At 46.1% G+C, this 19,912-nt stretch overlaps 8 protein-coding genes across 8 annotated transcripts; 6 read left to right on the plus strand and 2 right to left on the minus strand.

The window, feature by feature from the left end:
• Positions 1-210: 210 nt before the first annotated feature.
• Positions 211-3,466, plus strand: C8R40DRAFT_1237102 (beta-glucan synthesis-associated). The gene is made up of 19 exons (XM_046233425.1): positions 211-326; positions 376-698; positions 751-841; positions 898-1,027; positions 1,083-1,141; positions 1,190-1,298; positions 1,351-1,366; positions 1,417-1,506; positions 1,557-1,564; positions 1,619-1,678; positions 1,734-1,954; positions 2,011-2,061; positions 2,121-2,303; positions 2,366-2,375; positions 2,450-2,463; positions 2,519-2,629; positions 2,680-2,698; positions 2,788-2,938; positions 2,993-3,466. The coding sequence occupies exons 1-19, from the start codon at positions 288-290 to the stop codon at positions 3,084-3,086; spliced, it is 1,779 nt and encodes a 592-aa protein (XP_046086401.1). The 5' UTR covers positions 211-287; the 3' UTR covers positions 3,087-3,466.
• Positions 3,467-3,580: 114 nt separating this feature from the next.
• Positions 3,581-4,647, plus strand: C8R40DRAFT_1160637 (meiotic nuclear division protein 1; the record flags this gene model as incomplete). The annotated part of the gene is made up of 9 exons (XM_046230037.1): positions 3,581-3,583; positions 3,637-3,699; positions 3,755-3,769; positions 3,821-3,863; positions 3,918-3,986; positions 4,070-4,104; positions 4,164-4,271; positions 4,327-4,486; positions 4,541-4,647. 9 exons carry the CDS (start codon positions 3,581-3,583, stop codon positions 4,645-4,647), a joined length of 603 nt encoding a protein of 200 aa, XP_046086402.1.
• A 1,422-nt stretch (positions 4,648-6,069) lies between these two features.
• Positions 6,070-9,140, plus strand: C8R40DRAFT_1045089 (uncharacterized protein; the record flags this gene model as incomplete). The annotated part of the gene is made up of 16 exons (XM_046224273.1): positions 6,070-6,261; positions 6,344-6,441; positions 6,506-6,536; positions 6,587-6,772; positions 6,831-7,000; positions 7,053-7,116; positions 7,171-7,211; positions 7,282-7,514; positions 7,568-7,720; positions 7,775-7,820; positions 7,878-8,017; positions 8,071-8,190; positions 8,245-8,443; positions 8,500-8,664; positions 8,735-8,981; positions 9,033-9,140. The coding sequence occupies 16 exons, from the start codon at positions 6,070-6,072 to the stop codon at positions 9,138-9,140; spliced, it is 2,193 nt and encodes a 730-aa protein (XP_046086403.1).
• A 239-nt stretch (positions 9,141-9,379) lies between these two features.
• On the minus strand, positions 9,380-11,012 carry C8R40DRAFT_1045044 (uncharacterized protein; the record flags this gene model as incomplete). The annotated part of the gene is made up of 8 exons (XM_046224266.1): positions 9,380-9,418; positions 9,471-9,584; positions 9,634-9,759; positions 9,814-9,960; positions 10,012-10,289; positions 10,339-10,520; positions 10,582-10,861; positions 10,913-11,012. 8 exons carry the CDS (start codon positions 11,010-11,012, stop codon positions 9,380-9,382), a joined length of 1,266 nt encoding a protein of 421 aa, XP_046086404.1.
• Positions 11,013-11,033: 21 nt separating this feature from the next.
• C8R40DRAFT_1103538 (phosphatase 2C-like domain-containing protein) lies at positions 11,034-13,057 on the plus strand. Its single transcript, XM_046228028.1, has 7 exons — positions 11,034-11,062; positions 11,125-11,298; positions 11,369-11,413; positions 11,471-11,497; positions 11,546-11,606; positions 11,669-12,460; positions 12,530-13,057. The coding sequence occupies exons 3-7, from the start codon at positions 11,403-11,405 to the stop codon at positions 12,713-12,715; spliced, it is 1,077 nt and encodes a 358-aa protein (XP_046086405.1). The 5' UTR covers positions 11,034-11,062; positions 11,125-11,298; positions 11,369-11,402; the 3' UTR covers positions 12,716-13,057.
• On the plus strand, positions 13,048-15,057 carry C8R40DRAFT_196768 (phosphatase 2C-like domain-containing protein). Its single transcript, XM_046234311.1, has 5 exons — positions 13,048-13,289; positions 13,351-13,530; positions 13,593-13,790; positions 13,862-14,629; positions 14,696-15,057. Exons 2-5 carry the CDS (start codon positions 13,453-13,455, stop codon positions 14,855-14,857), a joined length of 1,206 nt encoding a protein of 401 aa, XP_046086406.1. The 5' UTR covers positions 13,048-13,289; positions 13,351-13,452; the 3' UTR covers positions 14,858-15,057.
• Positions 15,058-15,257: 200 nt separating this feature from the next.
• On the plus strand, positions 15,258-17,929 carry C8R40DRAFT_1188672 (plasma-membrane choline transporter-domain-containing protein; the record flags this gene model as incomplete). Its single annotated transcript, XM_046233029.1, has 17 exons — positions 15,258-15,509; positions 15,577-15,695; positions 15,758-15,889; positions 15,945-15,982; positions 16,041-16,218; positions 16,290-16,316; positions 16,379-16,407; positions 16,459-16,628; positions 16,703-16,850; positions 16,900-16,975; positions 17,038-17,057; positions 17,120-17,221; positions 17,283-17,348; positions 17,416-17,496; positions 17,551-17,593; positions 17,651-17,711; positions 17,780-17,929. The coding sequence occupies 17 exons, from the start codon at positions 15,258-15,260 to the stop codon at positions 17,828-17,830; spliced, it is 1,593 nt and encodes a 530-aa protein (XP_046086407.1). The 3' UTR covers positions 17,831-17,929.
• A 260-nt stretch (positions 17,930-18,189) lies between these two features.
• Positions 18,190-19,666, minus strand: C8R40DRAFT_1045077 (homoserine O-acetyltransferase; the record flags this gene model as incomplete). Its single annotated transcript, XM_046224271.1, has 3 exons — positions 18,190-19,162; positions 19,217-19,390; positions 19,479-19,666. The coding sequence occupies 3 exons, from the start codon at positions 19,664-19,666 to the stop codon at positions 18,190-18,192; spliced, it is 1,335 nt and encodes a 444-aa protein (XP_046086408.1).
• Positions 19,667-19,912: the final 246 nt, after the last annotated feature.

Genomic DNA, 19,912 nt, shown 5'->3' on the forward strand with positions numbered 1-19,912 from the left:
GTTCTTCTGGCTTCAAGTTTCGGTCTAAAAGTCCTGGACACCGTCCAAAGTTCACTCTCTAGTCAAAATGGGTAGTTTACGGCTTTCTATCTTCAAAAAGGCATCTCAAAATCACTCGATATCAATTTACATCAACCCATACGGATTTGGCCGTACCTGATTCTGCAAGCTTCGTGATTTTGATTCCAGTGAATAGTGATTATTGACGTACTTTACGGTTTGTGATTCCTTTTCCCACCCACTATACGTTCCTTCTTTCTTCTTTCTTTTCTCTCCTTTACCCTCTAATGCCTCTCGTTCGTTCACAGTCTGCTTGGTCTTTCGCTGTACGCCAAATTTATTCCTCAAGATGCACTGTTTATTGACCTCCACCAGTCCAATTCAGATTCCCCATATCCTGACAGCGTCAATAGGCGATCTCGTGGTGAATTCCCCTCAATATACGAGAAGGTCTTCAATTTTCCTCTGATCAGCTCCTACTGGCCCTTATTCCGAAAATTTCTTCAGCTTGCCCTTGCGGTAGACCCACAGCTATGGGGGTCGGAGCTGTCTGCAAACGTGGTTGAAGCGGACGATGAGTTGCACGCTCCGGATAAGAAGACCAGGGATATAGAGCACGATGGAAATGCGTGGTCAAAACGGGGTGTTCTGAATCTGGGTTTTCTGCTCTTCCTGTGTTCAGGTATTATGGCATTATTGTAAGTCCTTTACTCTGCTTGATTTTTTGAAATCTCAGTTCGTTGTTTCTAGTATTGGTTATCCGGTAGCCCATTCGCTTTTGTCACCCTCGCTTTCTACACAAGGTGCATTCAACATTGGCGGTTTGAATGCTAGCGGCCAGGTATACTGACCAGCTCTCTATCTCCATATATGGTTCCTCACCTAAAACCAATCTAGGTACCCACGATGCCGGGAAATTGGGGCTTGATAGATCTTGAAACTCCACAGGAGGTGCAAACTCTACCGTCATGGAAGGATCCTTCCAAAACCATGCAACTTGTATTTTCCGACGAGTTTAATACACCAGGTTAGAGCATTCAATGTCTCAACGCCGCCATTCGCTTCTAAATGAGTTTGAGAAGGAAGGTCGTTTTACCCTGGAGATGATCCTTACTGGGAAGCAGCCGATCTTCATTATTGGGTGGGTCGAACTTTTATGTCCAAAACCATTTCCTGACGTGATGTTTAGGAAACCAATAACTTGGAGTGGTACTCTCCCCAGGCAGTAACTACTGCCAATGGGTCTCTGATTATCACCCTCTCTGAACAGAACACACACGATCTGAATTTTCAAGGCGGTAGGTTTATCATAACATTCCACTTGTCGGAAGACTGATGCTGCCCCTATAGGCCTGGTTGCTACTTGGTGCGCATTCCTTTTCCTCTTTTTTCCCGCAGTATTGACCCGATATACAGGAACAAGTTCTGTTTTACTGGTGGTTACGTAGAGACGTCACTGGTGATTCCGGGAGCAAATAACGTGTTGGGTCTCTGGCCTGCAGTCTGGTTCGCAAATCACTTGTTCGATGCCTTATCTTCACTTATGATGCATATAGGACCATGGGTCGTTGATCTCCATTGTTGATCCTTTTCGTTTTTCAACTTACAATGCCTACAGGGAATTTAGGGCGAGCAGGATATGGTGCGACATTAGAAGGCACCTGGCCATACACTTACGGTAATTTTTTGCTCCTAATGGCTTTATGTGACCAGGTTCTCATGCTTCTATCAAGATACTTGCGATGTCGGCACTGTACAAAATCAAACAATAAACGGACAGCCTGAAGCTGCCACAGTCAATGGGGATACCGGAAAAGGCGGTGTCTTGAGCTACCTCCCAGGACAGAAACTTTCGAGGTGTACGTGCGCTGGAGAAGACCATCCAGGACCTAAACATGACGATGGAACCTTCGTGGGCAGATCGGCTCCTGAAATAGATGTTCTCGAGGCTCAGGTGCGTGTTGACGCAAGTCCTCGTCTTCGATTGAGATTATTAAAACCTTGCGTTAGATTGACCAAAACACGTTCGTAGCTGAAGTCTCGCAAAGTGCTCAATGGGCAGTAAGTATCGCTTCCCAGAATGTTCGAAGGCGAATGCAATTGACTGGTCGGTCGTCTAGCCCTTCAATCGGGCATACATATGGAATAATGATTCGGATAATATGATTCTTGCGGACCCCTCAATTTCACAACTCAATGGCTTCATGGGCAATGTCGAGCAACAAGCTACCTCAGTTGTGACTGCTACTAATGCCTCTTGCTACGAGTACGACGGAGGATGCTTCCAAACTTACGGTTTCGAGGTCGGTTGTGTCGTATTTTGCGCTAATACCTCCGCGCTGATCAATATTTCCGATATACTCAGTATAAGCCAGGCGAGTTACAACGAAAAGTTCTCATAGTCCCGCTCCTAACGCTTCATCTCGTACTGGAACTCATTGAATATCAGGATTCGATGACGCGGTAAGTATCAATTTACTCTGCTTCCGCGCTGTACCGCCCATTCTTCCCTCCGCAGTACATCACATGGATTTCGAGTGGAAAAATATCCTGGGGATTAAATGTTGCTGGGCTTGGCGCGGACTCTTCTGTTGAGATCTCTGCTCGACCAGTTCCGCAGGAGCCGATGGTGCGTTGAATAATTTCTGTTTCGTGCTAATTTTTTGACGACTTGGGCAGTATCTATTAGCAAATTTAGGTGCGGGTCATTGCCACACACTTCTTCATGTCTTCACCTCCTTTTTTCTTAATCCTTCGTTGTTTCCTTCAATACTTATCCTCTGTCAGGCATGTCTACAAACTTTGGACCTGTAGATCTAAACCACCTTCAATTTCCTGTTCATTTAACCATTGACTATATCCGCGTATATCAGCCTTCGGATGCTATCAACATTGGATGTGATCCTCCTGATTTCCCGACCGAAGCATATATCAACAAGTGGGTTTTGGTTTTGCTATATTCCTTTCTTTGTGTCCTGACAAACTCCCGAAGGCATCTCGAAGCATATTCAAATCCCAATCTGACAACTTGGCGCGGCGACTACGGTCAGCCTTTCCCAAAGAATAGTTTCCTGGGCCAATGCTAGAACACGCTTGCAACGACCATACCTGATCGTCCTTCCCCTCTCTAACACGGACTTGGATTAGCCCACCCAGCGTGTACAATGCTTGAATGACTAGACACCACCTACCTATCTATCTCCAAGTTGATCTTCGATGTTGTCCTTTCTACGACTCGCATGTCTTGCTTTCCATACTCGTGCACCTTGCTCAAATTGTGCTTTCATATTTTGACTGGATATACATATACATTGCATTGTTGTCGTTCTGTTGCTTTCATACATCCTGCTGACCGCTCTTGGACGTTCTTAATAATTACTTCTTCTATGGACATACCCCTCCCATTTCAAAGCTAGGTGCTTGAGTTGTATCTGTACTCTTTCTTGTACTATTCGTAGAATATGACGAAAAAAGTTAATATTATGATTCGCGAACTTGCTGCTGGCCCGAACTAGGACGCGTTCTTTCTTAGGGGTTATGAAACCTTAAAGTTCGTCTTCTTTGATCTTTGAAACTCATCATGGTGTGTTGTCGTGTACTGTATTTTGTTGAACGCATATGCTTTCACATTCTTAGGCACCGAGAGGTCTCTCAGCGGACGAAAAACGCGTCAAACTACTCGAAATATTCCATGAGACTGTATGCTGCGTTGATTCGAATTCGAGCAATAACCTTCATCTAAACTTTATTGCAGAAAGATTTTTATCAGGTAGCTCACCTTGCGCCTTCAGTTGCCATCCCGCCACCTGACATGGGGTAGTTGAAAGAGTTAGAAAAGCTTGGACCGAAATTGAAGGGAATCGGTACGTGGCGCGCGTTGATATTCCCTAGTCAAATCAGTCAAATTCGTGTTTTAGTCTCCCAGTCTGTCAAAGAAGTTCTTCAGTCTCTAGTGGATGACGGGCTAGTACAAGGAGACAAGATCGGTGCATCCAATTGCAAGTCGCTTCAGAATTATCGATCGGCGAACTTGTAATCTTAAATCAGACCTTCTCATGTACTACTCCAGTCTTCTGGAGCTTTCCATCTCACCAAGGAGCCGTGGTATGGCCATCATCGTAAAGGTTTTTTTAGTAGAAATGGTTCATATATGCGCTCCACAGATCCAAGGTCGAGTGGACAACGCCAAGGAAATGAAGATATCCCAACACACGCAATTGCTAGAAATACAACAGTCCATTGAGAGGGAGAAGTCCACTCGGATTGAATCGGTGTCGATTTCTTGTTGTGTCCGTGTAAACAAGTCGAACTCTAAAATTCCTGCAGGAATCCCGAACAGCAGCTATCGCGAAACTTCAGTATATGAAGAAAGAATTGGCAAAACTTGACGAGGAACTGACCGCATATGGCGCGTGCGATCCTGTAAAGCTCGAGGAGACTAGAAGAGCAATCACTCTGGGTAAGGAGGCGGCTATGCGATGGACAGGTAATTTGGACGTTCCCTTCCTGATTTCTTTGACGCATGAATTTTTTGGTGCAGAAAACTACAGCGCGCTCTTGCCACACTTCCTTCATCATAGCATGGCCTCAATAGAGGATATTCGGAAGTATTTGGAGATCGACGAAGAATACGAGGATATTTATTAGTCGGTTGGCGTCTCGGCCTTGAACGTGTTTTTCTGTTGTATAAGTTCTGAGTTCGATTACGACGATGGGTACAGCGTAGATCATCGAAGAGCGCTCGAAGGAGGCCCGTAGGGGTACCACGGACTGGGTTTTCTGTTAACAAGAGAGTCGGCCTATGGATTAATTAGATTAGAATTAATCCGCTCAAGTTACAGAACAATTCCAAGGTGACGCGTTCTCCACTCATACATAAGCCAATGCAGATGTGAGATGCCCACCCATGCCCACTGAATACTTACATCGATAGTGACATACATCTATCCAGCTGCTTGTACATATAAACATCCACATGTTGCCAGAACTTCCAGAATTCCAGTTCATGTGGAATCAGACACGGTTGTCGCTGGGGAAGTAGTCTCAGTCTGTATCAGGCTGGGAGTATGGATTAGCGATAAGAACGGGAGAGTACTGAATCGAAGATATCATTCAATCAGTATGATTAAATCGACTTTATAATTTGGAAAACAGTAAAAAGGTCAGATGGGCACACGATCGTCTTTAGAGGCAAGAACCTGCAAGAACCTAAGAGCCATCGACAGAGAATCACACCAGAAGGAGAAAAAATTCCGCTCGACGGAATTACCAAAATTCAGTGCAACTGATATATCATGTGACCGGCGATATACCCGATATAGTTTATCCGCGGTCACATGATATATCAGTTACGCTGAATTGTTACGATTCCGTCGAGCGGAATTTTTTCTCTTTCCGGTGTGAATTGTCACTGCGCGCTGAAGGGCCACATGGCACACCAAAACGAGTTGAGGTTTGTTCTGGTTGTCTAATGGATCGCAGGTCTATGAAATCTACGGCTTCCGTCCTTGTGGACCCAAAGTACAGAACAGGGAGAAATGCGTACACGCTATCTGATAATATCATTCAAGTATATACATCAGAGAACAGAGTTCCGCAAGCTCTATACTTGCCACTCTGTGCCCGAAATTACGATTCAATAATCTATCCTTCTGACCAGTTCTGACCAGTGACTGCGGCGAGTAAATACTTCTGAATGAAGATAATTGAGATTTTAGCCAACAGACTCGGAATGAAGAAAGAGACACTGTGTTAGTTTCATTGCCATGAGAAAGCAACTTCTCACTTCATGAAAAAAAAACCGAAATAATCCAAGAATTCAGGATGTGTATTTCGAGTGGATTCAAGCACAATTTCCCAGATTGAGAGGTATTTTCCATCAGTAAAGTAGTCCAGGGTTCAAGTCCAAGTTGGCGGTGTTGGCATCAACAGGCATCAGCTGGCGACGGTGCCACGTGGCTGCGCTGAGAAAGCGAAGTTTGAACGACAACGGTTTTGTCTCAGCCATTATATTTCACTCGCATCAGCAGTGACAGCTCTTTTTCCTTTAACCCGTCTGCAACGTTCAAGATGTCGATGAGTCCTACTGCTTCAGTCTCAAATGGTTCTGAGTCTGCTACAAAACGACGGCGAACGAATGGCGCTGATACAAACGGTTCTCCAGCATCGATCCCGGCGGCTACACCATCTTCACATATTCCAAAGAGAGGTGCCCGGGCCTGCACTGCCTGTAGGAAAGGAAAGAATCGTTGTGAAGGGGATGTGAGTCTGAAAATCCTTCACCGTCCCGCCTTTGCTCACTGGTCCGTTGCCCCGGTCGGCCCGGCTTTTTCTCTCCTCCAAGGCGCCTTGTCGACGATGCCAATTGAGCGGGACCCCTTGCATATTCGAAAAGCCCGAAAAGAAGAACGCACCCCCCGCAGCGGCTGGAGTTAATGCCGAGTGAGCTTGACCACACTTCCAGCATGACTCGTGTTAATCGACACCTTCATCACCATTTCTCTAGACGTCTCTCTCGCCTGGAAGGCCAATATTTGGTACGTGCTTTATTCGTTTTTGCTCCTAACATCTCCAGAATTATTTCAAGGTAATGCAAAGCCATATGATTGGCATGCAATCTTCTTTGGACAGGATTCTTTCAGTTGTGCAAGGTCAAGCACATTCAAGTGCCATGTTTCCTCCTCCTCCTCCACCCTCGCAGGCTCTGGGAAACAGGTCTTTCGAGGAGGAGCGAGGCGACAAGTTTCCCCCCCTTCCCGGCTTTGCACCACCCGTGTGTTCTTTTAGTTACTGAAGCAATTCAACACTCACGCTCATCACGTCATCTCTAGCCTCATAAATATGCCACCTACGGAATCATACCCAGCACTGCAGCCTCTTCTGAGGATGAATCTGAAGACACCCTTCCACGTGCCACTCTGAATGCACCTATCGAAGCCCTTCAGGGGTTAGCGAATGCTGCTGCCGAAGCCGCTGCTGTCCCTTCTACCTCCGCACCCAGGTTTGTAGCCGTCATGTTTGAAAGTGAAGATCTTATCAACCTTTCAATCTAGAGTCAAGAAACGCAAGCGCGCTGAACCAATTCCCCGCAACGCCTTTCCTCATGTGGTAGAGAAGGTACTTTTTTCAGCATCGTCTACGTTCGAAAGACACGCTCATGTATCCTTCAAGGGTCTCGTTGCGGATTCAGAGGCTAGAGAATTATACAACATGTAATTTATAATCACTCAATGCCTGAGGTGTTGTTACCATACAAGAATTTATCTCACCCTCGGTGTACAGTTTTTTTGCAGGATGCCATCTCTTCATACCGGTTTTCGACCCATTGTATGATACATATGAAAGCTTAATGGAACGTACGCCCTGGACTTTTGACGCAATTCTTGCTGTTGCCGGTAAAATCCGGAGCGGTAACGGTCCCCTCAGTCCGACGTTCTACAAGTGCTTGGAAGAAGCGCAGGGCATAGCTCGTTCATCTCTCTTTGGGCCTGTGGTCCGGAAAGAGGCGGTCCAAGGTCCGCCGCTCATGCTCGAGTTAAATGTATCCATGTCTCATGATGAACCTCAGGAATGTTGCTGTTGGCAGCTTGGAGTACCAATGGCTGGCTACCTTCTGGCCATGCTATGCGAATGGCACTTGACTTAGGCCTCCATCGCGCGTTAGAAAAACTTGCTGACGATACGGGAAAACAAAGAACACAAGAAGAAGAACGAGATCTAGGTACAATGTGCTTTCATGCAAGATCTTTCTAAATCTAAACATCATGCTGTGCAGTCATATCTGCCCGTATCTGGCTATGCCTTTACTGGTTTGATCACCAGTGCGTCTTTACTCTGATATCCCATGAATGGCCTTTGACTGATTCAATCGATGGAAGGATGAGCCTTGGTACTGGCCGGCCGATTGTGCTGCGCGACGAAAATTCTATTCGACACTGCCGGTTGCTTCTTGGTCATTCTATGGCTTCACCCACGGACGTAAGACTCATTTCCCAAGTCGAGTTGATTGCTCAGAAGAGTACGTATGAAAGCCGGAGTTCCATGTGCTGAGCTTTTGATACCTTTACACAGCGCAAATTTACGAAACCCTGGCTCAAATGAATGGCCAAGTAAACCACAACACTCTAGCTTTCATCCGTCGTGCTACAATTGCACTTGAGAAATGGTACAACGAGTGCGATGAGCTTCATCGTTAGTAGATCTAATCTTCAGTCAAATTAAAATTCACAATGTTAGCATCAACAGGACAAACAATGGACGAAAATTCTTTGCTTCGAAAGATTCTTGCTGGTGAATTGCACTACGCCAAGCTTTGGCTAGTCTGTGTGGCGCTCAGGGGCGTATCCTGGGATAAAATGCCTTTTGAACAACGCGAACTTGCATTCCAAGCCAAGGATGCTGCATCCAGCTGCTTGGACATATTCCTATCCTCTCCAGAGTACCGGTACGCTATGTCCGAAATGGATGGCGTGTATCTGACAAACATTGTCCCGTATCTAGTGCTGCCCTCAGATATGCAGTTCACGATAGCCTTGTGACTGCAGCATTCTCTGGTCTCTTCCTGTTGAAAATGGCCAGTTTGTTCCCGGCGGAATTGGATCTAGCTATGATCACTGTCCAAGTTGAGCAGCTTGCCCAACTTTTGTCGGATGTTGCCGCGGAACGGTGAGTCACTGGCTTCTGTTAGAATATCTAGATTTCAAGCTATTCTAACATGATGTTTTGCATTCCCAAGGTATGCGCTCACACTTCGCATAATGCTTGCGAACCTTCGTCGAAAGGTTGGTCTTGGAAGCGGAATTCAAACTCCCGTTCCTCACGGGGGACCTCCTCCGCCAGGATTTGCCGACATGGTAGTCACCCCCACCTCATATGTGGATCCAAACCTTCCTCCTCCTTTCACCATGGAGGAGCTAGGATTTGCTCCTGGAGATCGTAATATTGTCATTCCTGCCGCTATACCTCTTTGGCTGCAAGAACAAGTAAGTAACGTCGCTAGTCCTTTATACACATGACACTCATTTTTACCCCAGAGCTTGAACGACCTTGGTCTTCCCGTTAACGGTTCGGATGGTATCTTTTTGCAAATGGCTGGGAACGGATGGGCTGGAGACTTCGCTCCCATGCCTGAGGCATGGTAAGCAATTGGTCTTCGCCGCCTACTATCTTTTTTCCTATTCTGTATTTCCTTTGACTGCTTGTCTTGAATGTTTGTAGTTTTGTATTGCCAGGTGCTTTCGAGATTCCCTCGTACTAGCAATGTACTGTTTTCGAAGAAAAACCCATGTACACATGTATTTCCGGTAAAAAGGGTAACAAAGCGCTGTAGTAGGGATTTATTGAAGAATATACCCAGAATGACATTACTGGTTTACAAGATTTACTCTTCTTCGGATTCGGATTCTTGCTCCTGCAAGAACTGTGGCAACATCTGAGTAAAAATCCAGAATGAAGTTAATAGGAATACCCACTTTCACTAATGCTTCAGTGCTCTTAAGAAAATGCTGGCGCCCTTGAGGCTTAGAGCCTTTCTGGTACCAATAGATAATAGCTTGATCAGAAATACAGTCCTTATTATACAGAACCTGAGTTGACTGTCAGAAATAGCCATTGGAATATATATCGCAGGCGTACTTTGAGAATTTGCGGGAATGTTTTGATAATGCGAGTATCTTCGTAACAATACACTTGAACTACATTGATGAGAGCAACTTCGGTTTTAGGACCGGAACAGAAAGGTTCTAGGATGGGAGCGAATTTCTAGAGAAGTTATTAACATCAAAGAGATAGAACGGTTGCTATTCAGAGACGTACTCCGACTTCACGCAGGGCCAAACCCTCAATCTGATCTGGACGAGCACTCCAGTCAACTGAAGAGATCAAGCCTTGCCACAGACAAGCGATAAGCTCGGGATCTGGGATGGGAGTACTCCCCTGTTGTGCCTTGACAGCAGCCACAATCTAAAGAAATGCAATGAGTAAGAAACTTGGCTTCAGGAGATAAAAACAGACCTGCTCGGGAGATTCATCGTGTTCCACGAGGCTTTGAACTTCCTTCACGATAGCATCTTTGATCATGGCATATTGCTTCTTGGCGTACCATTCTGCAATTTGAGGCAAATCAGCCTTCCTAAAATGTTCCTCTAATTGTTTAGGATCCTGCTTGTTGGCAGGGAAGAAGGCCAACAAATCGCGAATTCCGCCTTTCTTGAGGGAGCCAGAGAGATGGTCCATTGATTGATCGACGAGGTACGCTCGGAAGATAAGGGTAAGCACGTTGATTGATACATCTACGAGCCGGTTTAAATTTGGACGGTTGAAAACAAAATAGGAACGCACCGTTTTTGATGAGGTGCTCCTTCGTCAAACTCTGAAGGACGGATGCGTTAGCTAGACCTTGAGCCATCAGAAGACCGGTCGCCATGGCTAACTTGTCCTTTTGAGCGGGGTCCCAGCGATGAATATACTGGAGGATTCCTGGAAGGGCAGTGGTTTCAAGAGGTTTTTGAAGATATTTATATCTAGCATGAGCCAAGAAATAAAATCAGCGCATGATCGAAAACTGAAGCCAGTACAACGTACCTCCTGATGAGTTTGTTCAAGACTTCAATATACTTTTTAATCTCTTCTACGTTGGCAGGATCCTTGGCGTTGAAGATGGCGAACGGGGAGACGGGAGCACCGTCATCGATGTAACTGCCTCCAGGTTGAAGGAGACCCCCAACGAGAATGATTTCGAACAACGGATCCGCATACTTTAGAAATTCGAGGGTAGAGCCTGCTTGGATAAGTTTGGTAGTGAAAGATTCAAAATCCCCGTCTGGGACGGTTTCGAGATGTTTGTAGAGTTGATCTCTGAAGACTGTGGAATAACTGTGAGCGGATGTATGTATATCGAAGTAGAAATTATTACCAGTCGGTTCGTGCTTTGCGTGAGCCTTTACAGCGCCTTTTCTGGCTTTGATTCTGACCCCCTGAAGAGAAGGCTTTGGGGCGGCTGATTGTGTAGACATCCACTAGTTTCGAATATCAATCGAAAGGTGGATCAAATAACTGGACAAGGCTTGAAAATGGAAATGAGTATCAACGATATCTATGCCTGATTAGGTAACTGGCGGGCTGTACAGTGCGATCTGTTTGCATGCCATTCATTTTTCTCTCTCTCAGACCACCACAGCCTTCGAAGCTCGTGCTCGAAGTACGTCCTCTTAGGATGTGTCAAGTTTACTGATTTTGGTGTTTTGCTATTTTCCCAATAAACCACCATCTGCACTTGCAAAAAGCACCTGATACTAACGTGTATGTATCCTGCAATCCTTCTATTGTTCACTTCATAATGCGTGTCATATTTAACGGGACTCCCATATAGATATTCTTTCGCATTCATCGATCCGTCACCTGCCATGTCCCGATTGTAGGCATCGAAGGTTTTCTTGGAGATCTCATTGTGCTCATATCATTCATCTTTCAGGCAAATGCGCTCCAACGGTCAAAAAGAGTAGCATTATCTCTGGCTTTTGCTCCTGGAAGCTAACTTGAACTTTAGCCCTGCTCAGAATGCATACTCTGAGCCGATCACTCGAACGAGTGGTTCAGACAGCTTTGGAGTACGTTGCACTTGCAGTAGGATCATCGCTTGCTACCCGGCTAACTAGTCTGATCAACACAGGTCCTCAATCGCATTCCCACTCAGTATAACTCCTATCAGATAGGTGTACACGAAGCACAGGGTATGCGTCCGACAATGGAAGACACGCATGCTTTCATAGTGGATTTTGATTCAGTACGGGGGCAGGGATACTTCGGTGTTTTCGATGGCCATGGAAACAAATGTGTATCGGAATGGTGCGGGCAAGAGTTTCACAAGGTCAGTATGAACTGGTGTCCTGTACATGATCGCCTGATCGACTCTGCGCAGATTTTTCTTAACTGCATACACAAGAATCCTACTCTCAACGGGCTAGACGTTCTCAAGAAGTCCTTCCTCGAAGCCGATGAAGTCCTTGGAAAGATGTCGGAAGGTTCCGACGAACTTGCAGATTCCGGATCTACTGCGGTAGTCGCGTTTCTCCGAATCGAGGATTCAGATGGATCCCAAAATTTTCCTCATACGGACCTTCCGGAACATGGGAAAGTTAAAGTTCCTCCGCAGGATGCCCATCGTGTGTTCTACTGTGGCAATGTAGGGGACGCGAGAGGTGTCATGTGTCGGAACGGGACTGCTACGCGCCTTACGCATGATCACAAGCCGTCAGATTCGGACGAACAAGCTCGGATTCGAGGTGCAGGCGGGATCGTGCTTCGAGGCCGTGTTTTTGGCACATTGGCAGTATCTCGAAGTCTAGGCGATCATATGCGGTATGAGTCGCTCAAGCTGAAGGACCTTGTTATCGGCACGCCATATCTCTCACGAACGGAGTTGAAACAGGATGATGAATTTTGTATAATCGCTTGTGATGGTGTACGTTTCTGTCCAGTGTCTATCTGCTTCTAGTCCTACCGTGATTACTGATATCCCTCGTCAATGCAGCTTTGGGACATCATTTCTGATCAGGATGCAGTTGATCTGGTTCGAACCGTCGACGATGCCGAGAAAGCCAGTCGGATGCTGGTGGAATATGCTTTGAAGAACGACAATATGATAAGTCGCGATAACGTGACAGTGATGGTGATACGATTCACGAATACCAACTCTGTTGACCATTCGAAAGGTTGAGTTTGGTGGTTTCAACTTCCTTTGGGCTCAAACTTCGTCACTGTATGTATAATTTTCGGACATTGACTTTTTTCTTTCTTTTTTTGGGTTCGCCTAATATTCTGAAAATACTGTATTCGTACGGGGCAGTGTGAACTATTGTAGCAGTACTGGTATGTTTACTGTACAACCTGTATAAAGTAGGTTCAAACAATATTTGTCTGTACTATGTAACGATAAGTGGACAATAAACGAAGTTCAAGCAGAATTTGAGGGTGCACCCTCATCTCATCGCTCCATTTGCACCCTTTTTTGAACAATAGTTCTTCTATACAACTGCAGTCTACACAATGGTTGTGGTTGTGGGACGCGTGCCGGGTCCAAAAAAGGCCAGACTGAGATAGATAGAGTTGAGAATTACGTGATGTTACCTGTTATGACGCGCGCTTGGACCCTGGCTGTATATAAATTACCTTCACTTGGATACGCCATAGTACTTCCTCCGACTTCAGTAAATTTCGTGTCTTGTGCAATATTATCATGGCCACTTCCAACTCCTTGGTGAATTCAGATGACACCTTCGATGAAAACTATTGTACGTGCCGATCGCCGTGTCTCTGTGTCAGCATGAATTTGACAAATGAAATCTGTTCCAGCGGTATCCCCTCCTCGCTCTTCATCGCCTTTACCACCGTCGGTTTTCCCTCTTTAATTTTGTTATTTTCTTCTGTGCTTAGTACCCGTAAAGATCATCTAGTATGCCCAGAACTGGCTTTAGCGAATCGCCCAATGCACGATCCAAGTCTATCACGACGGCTGACCTCGACACATACGGAGTTGGTGACTTTATTTCTTGGTTCCTTGGACGATGAACTGATATGGTGGCGCAAATGCTCAGATTCTAAACCGCCACGCAGCAAAGAACATTTGGTACCAAGTCGGGGTCTCTGAGAACAAGGGTACTCGACGGACGATGGAGGACGCACATTCATTCGTGACAGACTTTGACAACATCCGTGGTCAAGGCTTCTTCGCTATCTTTGACGGTCACGCAGGGAAACACGCTGCAGAGTGGTGCGGAAATCATTTTCATGAGGTGCGTCATAATCTGTCAATACGCTTACTCTCGCTCCACCGCCAATGTTAACGACGCCTCGGTCTTCGCAGTATCTTCTTGACAGCCTGCGCTCTGCTCCAGAAATGGCCGTTCCGGATCTCCTCAATAGGACTTTCCACGAAGTCGATGCAAGTTTGTCACAAATGTGTGAAGAATCAGACGGCAAAATCCACTCGGGATGTACAGCTGTGACTGCTTTCCTGAGAATCGAGGACGCTGATGGTCATCAGTCTTTCCTTGATCTCGCTCAATCTCAATCTCCGTATCCGGAGTCTCCGGTAGCCACCAAGGTCCAAGAAAGTGACGAGCCACCCAGCCCGCATGGGAGCAGTGGCGAAAGCGTTTCAGGAGATGAAGTGACCAAGCCCAAGAAGAAGTCCCTAAGCGATCCTATCAAGAAAGCGCTCAGAAGTTTGGGAGGCGGTTCCATATCCGGAGCGATCTCTCCTGCAAGAAAAACACAGTCCCCAACTCCCTCCTCGCCCAAGGAATCCAAGGAGAAGAAAGCCGTTCGTATCCCGCCAGAGAGTTCGCGGCGCGTGTTATATTGTGCCAATGCTGGCGACGCGCGCGGTGTCTTATGTCGCGCAGGAAAAGCAGTTAGATTGACATACGACCATAAAGGGTCAGACAAACAGGAAGCGAAGCGTATCACAGATGCCGGTGGGTTTGTTATGGGTGGTCGAGTAAATGGGGTTTTAGCTGTTACCCGAAGTTTGGGAGACTCTTCCATGAAAGACTTTGTTGTCGGGGCGCCTTATACGACGGAAACCGAACTGATTGAAGAGGATGAATTTCTGATATTGGCCTGCGATGGTGTATGTTCCCTTCGTCCATGATTACATATTCTCTTCATTACATTGATCATTCGTTTGTTCTTCTAGCTCTGGGATGTTATTGGTGATCAAGCGGCAGTGAACCAGATCAAAACTATGGACGACGCCCAGTCGGCCAGTCATCATCTGCTACGATACGCATTGAATAACCACACGACGGATAATGTGACTGTCGTAGTAGTGCGGTTCAAGAACAACAACAACCAGTAACCATGAGTTGTTATAATATGCCGAGTCTCTTTTCTTTTGAAATCATGCCTTTCTCCTCTTCTTTTGGGGTCAAAGCTTTGTCGGTCATTCAATTTTCAGTGGGCAGTCTTGGTTTTTTCAGAAGGCACTTTCCAAAACCTGTAGCTCTTAGTTTTATTATTCCCCACTGTTTGCACACGTCCTGTATTTTGATACAGTTACCCACTAGTTACCTTTGAATTTTTGCATCCTTTGCTTTGCCACGTGGACCTCCATTTATGATCGGTGGCGAGGATCAATTGCACTTCCTTGGCGTTGTAGACATCCGTCATTTAGGTAAAAGTCAACCTCCCGAGCTGGTCTTGGGATAACGCTTCTTTGTCTTTGTCGCCTTTACTACCATCTGCAAAGTACAACAAATATGTCTGAATGGAATAGAGATCAATGGGCAGCTGGCGCTGCTCCTCCACCCCAAGGCTACCCACAATATCCTCAGGGCACACAGAATGTACCGCCGTATCCTGGCCCGACGCCAAATTATGTCCAACCAGGGTTTAGTCAACCGCAGACGAACAACGGCGGTGGCGAATACAAGCAGTCGTACGAAGGAGAAAGGTTCAAGCCCAAGAAACAGATCAATGATCCGTTCTTCTTGGTATTTTTCGTATTGCAGGTAAGTAACATAACATATTTAACTGTTTGCTGAGCCGAGCACGATCTCATTTTTTTGTTCCGTAAAGTTTCTTGGATTCGTCGCGCTATCTGCTGTTGCTATCCATTCTTGGGTGTCAGATGGCGGGCTTGGAGGAGGACTTGGAAAGTCTGGTGCTACGTCCGGTAGTGCTGTTACTCTCAACAAGTACGTGAAATGGCTTCGGTATCTGCAGAAGGCGACCTTGTGATGTTTCTTTCGCGACGCAGGAGCACCGTGTATCTGTTACTTCTAGTCACTGCAGCTGCAGTTCTGCTGTCTGTTGTCTATCTCATGCTCACACGGGCTTTCACGCGGGTCATCATGCACATCACTCTTCTGCTATCTATCGCTCTGAATATGTACGTCTTTCATACGTCTTTCAATTACTCTAACCAATAAACGTCCTGCCCAAAGAGGAATTTGCGCTTATTATTGGATCACGAAATACTATTGTCCGTATCGTATCCGTGATATTCCCCTCATCGTTTGCATACTGATCAACTTACATAGCTGGTGCAATCATCTTCACCATTATCGCGTTATTCTCCATCCTTTCATACTGGGGCTATAGATCGCGTATTCCTTTAGCGTCACTGCTTCTCCAAGTCGTAATGGATGTCTCTAAACATCACACTAGCGTTTACGTTGTGGCATTTACAGCGCTGATAATGCAAGCTGCTCTCTCGGTGTACGTCTCATCATCTTTTCTCATTTCCGATGAGCACTCAATTTTACATGAACCCATATTCGCATTTGCAGTTGGTTTGTGTTCACTTGTATTGCCATGTAAGTGGGTCGATATCAGATAAAGCTATCATTCTTTCTAATTCGCTTTCATACATATTTAGTTATGGAAAATGGACACCCGGAAGTTCTTGTATGTTGGTCTCGCTCACCCATTGATGTTGTTTACTGAACTACATTCCAGCATGTAGCACTTCGTCATGCTCGAGCGGCAAAGTTGCTGGTCTGATATTCTATGCCACCTTTTCTTTTCTTTGGACTTCTCAGGTCGTTGCCAATGTCGCGCTCGCTACACTAGCAGGTGGGCCTTATGGTGCTTGGTATTACTTTGGACCTCGGGAAATGGGAGAAATGGTGCGTTTTTTGGCATCCTTCGACCCGGGACATTGACAAAACTCAAAACTCGGATTTCCATTTCTTTCACATAGCCAAACCATCCCACTTTATCCGCTTTCGGGCGCGCATCGACGTTGTCGCTTGGCTCTATTGCTTTTGGTTCCCTCATTGTCACGCTACTGGAGCTCCTCAAGATGATTCTACGCGCTGCACAGAACAATGCCAATCAAGATGGACATCGTAAGTATTCGAGTAAGTATTCGAGACAATCTTTCACCTTCCTTTTTAGCCGTCGAGGCCTGCTTGGCGTGCTGTGCAGCTTGTTTTGTTGGATGTATCGAAAGCGCAGTCGAGTACTTCAATCGGTGAGCTCTACCATGCTGATAAGCTATCCGCACATTCGACTGACCAATTACCACCTTGAAAGATATGCCTACATTGAGATTGGTTCGTATCTCACTCACTGCAAATAACTCTGCATGGGCTCATTGTATCTTTTTTGACAATAGCATTATACGGCAAGAGCTACATAGGTGCTTCTAAAGACACATGGAGATTGTTCAAAGACCGGGGTATTGATGCTCTCGTTAATGACTCTTTGGTTGGAATGAGTAAGTTTTTGGTCTTCACAACCTCTTTTGCTGTAGTAATCGCTAACATGCATTTGTATAGCCTTGACATGGGGTGCATATGTTGTCGGGATGCTCTCTTCGTTGTTTGCATATCTGTACCTGCGCAGTAAGTCTTCCACACAACACCTATGATGACCTCTTTTTCCCCGTCTAAAATATCGTTATTTTCGTAGTCACCGATCCATCGTACAACTCAGGTGGACAGTACACTGCTCCAGTCATACTGTTCGCATTCCTCATCGGGTTGATGTGCTGTGCGTAACCGCTGCCTCGATAAATTATATTCTGGCTGATAACGCTGTTTGCAGCGTTGACTTTATCTTCAGCTATCGAGGCTGGTGTTTCGACAATGTATGTTCCACCATTTTTTGTGCCTCGCTGTCTCACCTGTTTACAATACTTGGCTAGCTTCGTCGGTCTGGGAGAGGACCCACAAGTGCTTTCAATTCGTGCACCCGCGCTCTTTGGGGTACGTTTCACACTGCACAGGCTTATGCTTTTCTTGAGAAACCATGCTGAAATTACGTTTCGATGTAGATGATTGCAGAGACTTACCCGCATGTTGTGAGAGGCGTCCCCGGAGTGTAATTAGGGCTTCGAACACTCTATACATCACTGGTAGTATGCGTTGGTCGAATTACTACATAGTTTGGAATAATGATATTGTTTTCGGCGTACAAATTGTAAGACTGAGTCAGGTTTAAGAGGGTCAGCACTTCAATTGAATATGTGAAGCACGTCGGCTCGAACGAGAACCAGAAAAAATTGATATCTGAATTTCGTACTCCTTTGCAAAGAAATAGAAGGTCTACAACAATGTCCCAGTATAGCACTACACAAATTCTATACGGTTACAGTGAGCGATCAGTTGGATAATCATAAGTGGATAAAATAAGAAGCCTAGATTAAGTAAACTGTGAGATGAACTACACCTCGTCGTGGTCCTTCTACCAATGGGTGATATCTGCCTCAGCCTCTCCAAACAGACTCGTCTTTTTAATCTCAAACCCTTCAACCGCCTCGTCAGCCTCGTCTCCCCTGAGTTCCCTCTCATAGAACCTCGGGAATTCCCTCATCAAGAACCGCATGATATGCGTATTAATCTGCTCAAACTCCAGTAAAAACCCATCATGTCCGTCTGGACTCTGTACTGTCACCAGCTCTGCACCGGGGATATGCGCGGCGATCTCTTTTTGTTCTGAGGGTGTAAACAGGCCATCAGTTGAGATGCTGATGACCAATGCTCGGGGAGGGAGAATGGATAGGACGCGTGCTAGAGCAGCTGAATCGTCGTCTTGGTCTTCACCCTCGATAAATCGATCCCGGGCGAGATCATGGGTATCGAGCTTGCGCGTGATGTGAATATAGCAATTTGCGTCGAATCGAGCAGTGAATTTGTCTCCTTGATATCGTAAATACGACTGAGCAGAGAATATCGGGGTTGTCGTTTTCGGTGCTGGTGTCGTAGATTGAGAATTGGTGTGTGAATTCCGATAGCCGTCGTTATGCGCTACTCGTGCATCATCCTCTGCTCGAATTTTCGGCGATCCAGGAGGCGTCAAGGGTTTTCTTGCTTCCTTCTGAATCTGGGCTTTTCTCCCAAACCGACTTTCGAACGAATCTCTTGATCTATATGTTAATAGCGCACTCATCCGGGCTGCAGCGAGCCCAGAGGCAGGTTGGGAGGTGTAGTACCCATCTTGGTATCCCGGGTCACTGTAGATGCTTTGACGTTGGGCTTCACCCCAGCTAATACACCATGCTGAATGTCGTGCAGAAGTAGCTATAGGGATTATATGTTTGACGTAGCCTGGAGGGGTACACAGTGGCCATTCGAGGACGGCCATGCCGCCCATGGAGCCTCCTATGACAACTGCGACTGAGGAGACACCGAGATGATCTAGGACGAGCTTGTGCAACCTGTAGCCTCAATCAGTTTAGCTATATGTACGATATGGTTCTAGAGTAACGCACCGAATGTCATCTCGTATGGAAGTCGGAGGAAAGTCTGGACCGTAAATCTTTCCTGTATCGGGATTGATGGTTATGGGAGACGCGCTTCCGTACGGCGAGCCAAGAACATTGCCACAAACAATCAAGTATCTGCGAGGGTCGAAAGCCTTGCCTGGTCCCATTAACGGTCCCCACCTGCGGATTTACCATAGTTAGCTGGATAAAACTGGAATTGGATGACGCAAGCATGATGAATAAACTACATGAAAGGAAATGCATTTACCAATCCGGGACATCAGCACTTCCAGTAAAAGCATGGCAGATAATCATAACATTATCTCTCTCCTCGTTCATCGTACCCCAGGCCTTGTAAGCTACAGGTACATCATGTAGCTCCGCGCCGCATTCTAGGGTGAAGCTGGGTACAGTCAAGTATGATTGATCTATGAGAGCGTTAAGATCTTGAGTCATATCGCAGTAGGAAAGAAGAAAAAGGGAATGTAAGAACTAGTTTCCAGTTCTGAAAACACCCGTAGCCTGGAAATGAAGGGATGTATGATGAGATCCCGAATAACGCTCCAGAGCGCAGAAGAAACGAGTAAAGATTTGTGAGCCGGGCGCTCATTCGGCAACACGTCCACGTGTTTTCTCCAAACTTCAAAGTCAGGCGCGACAGGGCGCGACGCGTTTCCACATCGAGGTTGCGAGGCCGAGGAA

This window comes from Lentinula edodes (genome assembly GCF_021015755.1).
Source record: "Lentinula edodes strain Le(Bin) 0899 ss11 chromosome Unknown C8R40scaffold_17, whole genome shotgun sequence".
NCBI classification, from domain to species: Eukaryota; Fungi; Basidiomycota; class Agaricomycetes; order Agaricales; family Omphalotaceae; genus Lentinula; species Lentinula edodes.

Coding starts and splice junctions, on each gene's coding strand:
- C8R40DRAFT_1237102 (XM_046233425.1), top strand. CDS start 288: ATGCCTCTCGTTCGTTCACAGTCTGCTTGGTCTTTCGCT. Junction 842..897: donor GTTTGAATGCTAGCGGCCAG/GTATACTGACCA, acceptor AAACCAATCTAG/GTACCCACGATGCCGGGAAA. Junction 1,679..1,733: donor CACCTGGCCATACACTTACG/GTAATTTTTTGC, acceptor GCTTCTATCAAG/ATACTTGCGATGTCGGCACT.
- C8R40DRAFT_1103538 (XM_046228028.1), top strand. Junction 11,607..11,668: donor GTGGTTCAGACAGCTTTGGA/GTACGTTGCACT, acceptor TGATCAACACAG/GTCCTCAATCGCATTCCCAC. Junction 12,461..12,529: donor GTATAATCGCTTGTGATGGT/GTACGTTTCTGT, acceptor TCGTCAATGCAG/CTTTGGGACATCATTTCTGA.
- C8R40DRAFT_196768 (XM_046234311.1), top strand. CDS start 13,453: ATGCCCAGAACTGGCTTTAGCGAATCGCCCAATGCACGATCCAAGTCT. Junction 13,531..13,592: donor CTGACCTCGACACATACGGA/GTTGGTGACTTT, acceptor GCAAATGCTCAG/ATTCTAAACCGCCACGCAGC. Junction 14,630..14,695: donor TGATATTGGCCTGCGATGGT/GTATGTTCCCTT, acceptor TTGTTCTTCTAG/CTCTGGGATGTTATTGGTGA.